General features: G+C 35.4%; 1 protein-coding gene across 1 annotated transcript; it reads right to left on the bottom strand.

The window, feature by feature from the left end:
• Positions 1–816: 816 nt before the first annotated feature.
• LOC147570081 (uncharacterized) lies at positions 817–5,917 on the bottom strand. The gene is made up of 9 exons (XM_086656658.1): positions 5,329–5,917; positions 4,439–4,500; positions 4,184–4,238; positions 3,511–3,609; positions 2,683–2,769; positions 2,181–2,297; positions 2,002–2,094; positions 1,474–1,504; positions 817–1,228 (listed from the first exon to the last, which is right to left on the bottom strand). Exons 1-9 carry the CDS (start codon positions 5,422–5,424, stop codon positions 1,032–1,034), a joined length of 837 nt encoding a protein of 278 aa, XP_086512784.1. The 5' UTR covers positions 5,425–5,917; the 3' UTR covers positions 817–1,031.
• Between the last annotated feature and the right edge of the window lie 268 nt (positions 5,918–6,185).

The raw sequence follows: 6,185 nt of genomic DNA, 5'->3' as shown, positions 1-6,185 counted from the left end.
ACCACTTGATGTAGACGCAGCGGAATAATTAAAGAACAATAAAATAAACTAAGAACAATTAAAGAAAACGATAAACTAAACTTAAATTCTTAATAACTTCAATTGATTTTCTCTTCAAGGCGAATAATAACATAGACTAGATCCCCTTTTATAAGATAATAAACCTTCCTAGATAGACTCAAACTAGGATTCCTAAAATAATAAACTACTCAAACATAGAAACTTTAAAATAAAGAAATATTAAATTAAAGTAACTTCTCTTCTACTAAATAAACTACTATTAATACTTAATAGGGTGTGGGCACGCGTGGACGTGGGTCCACACGCCTATGCGCCTGCATCACATTGTCCAGAATTTGCCTCCCATTTTCAGATTAAAAATCTTCTTTATATCAGAGCATTATCCCATGGTGGAGTCATCTTAGTGCTCGATTCATCAATAGACTTTTCAATGAAAGAACATAAAAACATCGAACTAGCCAACTCCCGGACCCGATTAAGGGTAGTCTAAGTCAATGCCATGCTGATCTTCCAAGTTTATTTTATATATAATGTACGTATAAAAATATATGCAACTATATATATACATGGACTAATGGACTGAAGTGATTAATCCCAAACTGTCCCTGAGACGATTCCAAGCTGGTCTTGTTACAGGGGATTGGGATCATGGGCTAGCGCCGATCCCAAACCAATCCCCTCACCAACTGCTTAACAGAGCCGTTACCAACAAAAGGTGGCCTCAAAACGTAAATATATGAAAAATTAAACAATCTATTGATATTTCTTCAAAGTTGAATACAGTGACAATACATCTCAAGAATATCAATTCCATTCAAACTTTTTAAGTTTCTAACATATTGTTTCTCTATAAAAATTACAAGTGGAAAAGTTAGATCCTATATCATTCAAATAGATAGAAGAACTCCCCCACAAGAAACGCTAAAGATTTGGAACTCAAAATCACATCTAAACATATCAAATATATCATGTAAAATTAGAAAAAGAATTTACATAAAGATGAATATTTACTATTGTTCATGGGTATCGCCGGGTTGTTCCATTTTGATTATAAGAGGATGGTGAAGATCTGACTGTGTCTCTGCTACAATTGGTAGACCCGATTCGCCGACTAACATTTCCCCATTGATTTCAGTTGTGTCGTTTTCAGCCAACGCCTTTTCTAATGAATCCTTCGCCACTTTCGTAACCAATACCATCAGAACCACTGCAAAGAGTCGATAAAAAATGAACTCAAATCAATAAAAATATTCGTTGCCACTATCTTTTGCATGACAAGACAATCTAGGATATTCATGGGTCCAAAGGGATGGAATTGGTAACCACAGTTCCAATCCAAGGGAGCATGGTTTTGAATCAGAAGAGAGAAACTTTGAGAGATGACAGATCTATTTACTCGTAACAACTACGTACAAGAGAGAGCAAAAAATAAATGCAAGGACGGCAACTTACCAGATATCACAAGACCAAGTATAATAACCGCCTACAAGAGAATTGGAGCAAACTGTCAGAAAAGAATACCGTTACAAGAATGGTATATGTAAGATCCTAGTACTAAGATTGATACGGAGAGTAGCAAAAACCTCAATAAACAGGGATACTAATAGGGGTCCAATTTGACAATATACCAACTGTGGCGTGAACCCCTCGATAGTTCCTAACTCTGTTGTGAATCTATGATAATCAAAACAAAAGACCGTACAAATATATATATAATATATATATATATATGTATATATATATGTTTGAACTTTCAAATACCAGTAACTTTCTACGTGGAGTGGTATTTTGTAGTTGAAACACGATTCCGTGCAAGTAAATACAACTAAATAAGATGTACATATTAACAAATATCACAGTATACCAAATGAAGTGACTGCAACTGTCCAACGTGAATATCCAACACGCAAAAAAAAAATACTAAAAGGAGAATCGATTTCATACAGCAATATATAAAAATGAAAAGATTGCAAAATTTACCCAATGAGTTTTTGAAATGTCGCCCCATCCATGTGTCACATCTGAAAGATCCTTAAGAGTTGTACCAATATAGACAAGTGCAAGTGTTATCGGCTGCAATTGGAACAACCATTTACATCATATCAGCATCATCTAACTCCAAAACAGGAGTTACGGACAGCAGAAGGTGGAAGGCTTACCATCATTCCCAGCCAGGAAGCCAATGTGTACTCCCATACACCGATCGGAGTTACGGACAGCAGGTAATTCAGCATGCTAAATGGAAGTAAAGGCACAAGCCGAAGAAGCAAAGCAATCTGAGAAACGAAAGATGAAAGAAAACATTCTTCAGTTACATTGAAATGTTCTAATTTATAAATGAAGAAAAAAGGATGACTCAACCTCTTACAGTTTAATAAATGGTTAACAAGAATTTATTGTAAAACTGCCCGTGGTGGACTTTGTAGAAAATAGTTACAATTTTGGCCGCCCCGAGCCACCCCGTACAACTCTAGAGGGTTCTTAAGAATTTAGATCCCGGAACTCCTGATCCAAGGTCTAATGCACTCATGGGAACCTGAGCCGGGCTTGATTCCCATCCTTATGCTGAACAACTTATCAATTGACACAGCAACAAAGGATGACAATGACAATGAATAAAATATGTACATGTTGTAAATGCAATATACTTGGGAAACAGACCTTAAAGCCAGATCTCTGAATAGCAATAGCAACTGCCTGAAACTTTGGGTAATCCTTTAATTTAGAAGTAACATACGACCTGCCTATCTGCACCAAATATAAGTAACGATAACTAAAGCAGTTTAGCTTGAGAGAAACAAAGAAATAAAATTAGGGCAAAATGTAAAATACTGTGAACTTGTCCACTGGCTATAAACAAGCATGAAGAACGAAATAAAATTTATACGCAAGAAAAACAAATATTGATTGCTGCTACATGAAATCATATTTTTGGTAAGAGGAGATGCGGACAATTCAAATTTAGAGTTGACCTGTAGAATTTTGGCTGATTTCCTAAGGGGCGAATAATCCACCATCAATACCACAGTACCATGGTCTAAACTCCCCTCAATTACAAAAAGGAGAACCTACAATAAGACTCCAAGAGAAATGGAGTAGCTCCAGTAATGATACTTCACATTGAGGTGCTCATTAATGGAGATATTTATTTCTGACCTAATTTGAAGAAGGATAGGAGAGGAAAGGGAGGGAACTCAAAGGCTTCGCCTTCACCTAAAAACTTTCACAGAATTTTTAGATCTTACAAGGCTTCCCTCTAAAAATTCTTTTGGTAGCGAAAAATCACCCGCATACCAGCAGCCAAAAGACAAGTTTTACAAGTTAATAACAAGTTACAAGATTATAGAGTCCTTTTTAAGTACAAGCAAACCTTTGAAGAATTGCATTCCCACAAAACGATCCTAAGAGAACACTTTTACAGTTGTAAATATAACATGGTAATATTAGAACATAAGTAATGGTGAGAAAACTCAGTGTTTACGAACTTACTGTTCTACCGAGAAGAAATGCAGCAGTAGCACCGATAGTAGCACCAATAGAATCAGCAACAAATCCTATAGGCAGTCCAAAGAGGTAACCACCCCCAAGCTGTAAATAAAAAACAAGGCTTAAAAAAATTTATATTCAACAACCAAAGAATCTGAAAGACACCAAAATAAACAATTGGAGTAGAAGATAAATGAACGCAGATCGGACAGCAACTTGCTTCAAGGAAATATGGAGAATGTCAACTATTAGTTGTTGCAGAACCCAGGGAATATCATGCATCTTCCTTACAAGAAAATGCCATTGTTTTGGTTTGTAGGGTTTGTTATAGTCTCCACCAACATAAAAATATTATGAGGCCAAGTCAACTTAAACAGATTTTGGCAGTTCTTTGGTATACCGTATACATTTTGTACCAATGAGTGCTTGTTATCCTAGGTTTGCAATATAATCGACGGAATCTCGGTTAGAAATTTGTAGTAGTTTTTATCCAATTTAACAAGCCAAAGACTCGCCTAAGTTTCGAGAGTAACTCTTGCCATCCCATATTGTGGTTGTGTGTGCGTGTGTGTATGAATAAAGGATAACAGACGGTATCATGGCAGAACATAAAAAAAGAAAAAAAAAATGACACATGGTCGTCTACAAGGGAAACAACTAGGGTAGCAGTGCTCACAGTTAGTACTGAAGCTGGAACTGCCAGAATGGTTAAAGGAATATAAGCAACAGCCCTGCATATATATAGAACGAAAAGAAATTACAGATACAATAGTCAAAAAAATTTAACTATCACACCACGTATGGCGAACTTCATTCCTATTATTGTGTCTATAATATAACTGCAAGATTACATAAACTACATTACGATGATTATATTAATGCTCGGAAATGCTTACAGGAAAGTAACTGAAGTCGAGAACTAAAAACTTACAGAACAAGTGGACCCCAAGCCCCAAGATTTAGATTAATCCATAGTAGAAAGTCCTTCAATATCTGTGAAAAGAAATGTCAATTAGGTTTGATAGATACGTGACTTCGTAAGAAGTAAGGCAATCCAGTACATTTTTAGTTGTACATAAATTTACAAGTTCTGTACTTTAGCCTCAGATTGCTGCTTTTTTTAACTTGAAACCATGTTAACATTAATTAATTGATTAAGGAAATCAACAATAAAATTACATCTATATGATAATTACAATTTGACTTTCGTAAGTTAATGCACATTGAAACAAAACAACTCCACCTAAAATGAGTTAAACTTATGTTTAATAGCCTTCATTTCCGTGGGAATAGTTGGACTTCATAGAAATCCGCTCTCTCATTGTATGGTTGTATTTTTATTTCCTTAGAGGTGTGCGCCCGTTAACTTAAAATTGTTACAAAAAGTTAGGTATTTAAGCATTTGAATACACTTCTTTGCTTCCCCTACTGAAACACTTCCACTGTAATGGATATGTGACCTTGGACATAAGTACAATTGTACAATTGAAAACCCTAATCCAATTTTCCAACATTTCACTAATCAATTATTAAAAACCTCAGCGAGTTACTCGTGGGGCATTTAACAGACACCCAATAAACCCATTGACCATCCGTCCTAGAATAATAATCAAACTAGCCCTAACATAAAGAAGAATCACAATTCAATTTAATTGTGGTAATCAGCTAAATGAACAATAATTCGATAAAGAAGAACGAAATTGACATGAAAAATGGTTGTAAGATGGAAAAAATCTAAAATTTCCCAACAATTCAGCAATGAAGTCTTAAACAATGAAGAGGGTGATATCGAATTCAAGGAAAAAGATGAAAAAATTGAACCTTTTCAATGGGGAGAGTGAGACAAGCAGTAGTAATGGCAGCAATGAGGAGAAGAAAGAGGAAGATCCTACAGACAGAGGACCAACTCATGGCCATGGATATCCTACGACGCCAAGGCCTGCAATTTTCTTCTTCTTCGTCCTCAAATCCAATTGGATGTTTGAATGAAGACCTAACTCTCAACCCTTATCCTAGGTTTGCCAGATTTAGCTCCTTCCCCTCTACCACCCAATTTCACCCAATTCTGCCTTTTACTTCCCTCCAATTCCAAACCCCTCTTCTTCTTCTTCTTCTTCTCTCTCTCTCTCCTCTCTCTCAATCTCTCAATCTCTCTCCTGAAGCTCCAATGAATGAAGTTTATATCACACTTTTCTTCTCCCTGAAAACCAATTAAATGCTTTCTTATTTTGAGGGTTTTCGGTTTTGAGATTTCAATTTTTATTTGGGCAATTTTATATACACTTACTATTTCTACATGCCACACTCTCATCTCCTTTTGACTTGATAAACAATAACTTATGATGTGAGTGTATATCAAAAAAATTGTGAGTGTTTCTAAAATTTCCCATTTTATTTTATAATGTTTGGTGGGAAACCCAATAGAGAAATGAAGTTTTATATAAAAAAAATGTGGAAAGAAATTCAATTAGTGTGGGAAGTTTTTCAAACATGTCTCACATGGGGATGGATTATATAAGAAAGAGGTAGAGTGACTTAAACCCTAAAAGACTATAAGGCCCCCAAAATTTTGTAGTATTGGTGGAGCACAATAAGTCTATTGTTAAGACAAAATGGGCCAGTTCAACAAAAAAAAAAAAAAAACAAAATGGGCCAAAAGCCAAAAAAAAATATCAGTT

Source organism: Eschscholzia californica, unplaced genomic scaffold (genome assembly GCF_041429995.1).
Source record: "Eschscholzia californica isolate CP2 unplaced genomic scaffold, dmEscCali1.0.p SCAF_1, whole genome shotgun sequence".
In the NCBI taxonomy this organism is placed as follows: Eukaryota; Viridiplantae; Streptophyta; class Magnoliopsida; order Ranunculales; family Papaveraceae; genus Eschscholzia; species Eschscholzia californica.
The sequence above is the reverse complement of the archived record's forward strand: the minus strand, read 5'-3'. Positions and strand labels throughout refer to the sequence as shown.

Bases quoted from the DNA above. Each gene is read 5' to 3' on its own strand.
- LOC147570081 (XM_086656658.1), bottom strand. From the start codon at position 5,424: ATGGCCATGAGTTGGTCCTCTGTCTGTAGGATCTTCCTCTTTCTTCTC. The intron at 4,239-4,438 runs GTAAGTTTTTAG...ATATATATGCAG, and splicing joins GCTTGGGGTCCACTTGTTCT to GGCTGTTGCTTATATTCCTT. The intron at 2,298-2,682 runs GTCTGTTTCCCA...TTCGTTTCTCAG, and splicing joins TTCAGAGATCTGGCTTTAAG to ATTGCTTTGCTTCTTCGGCT.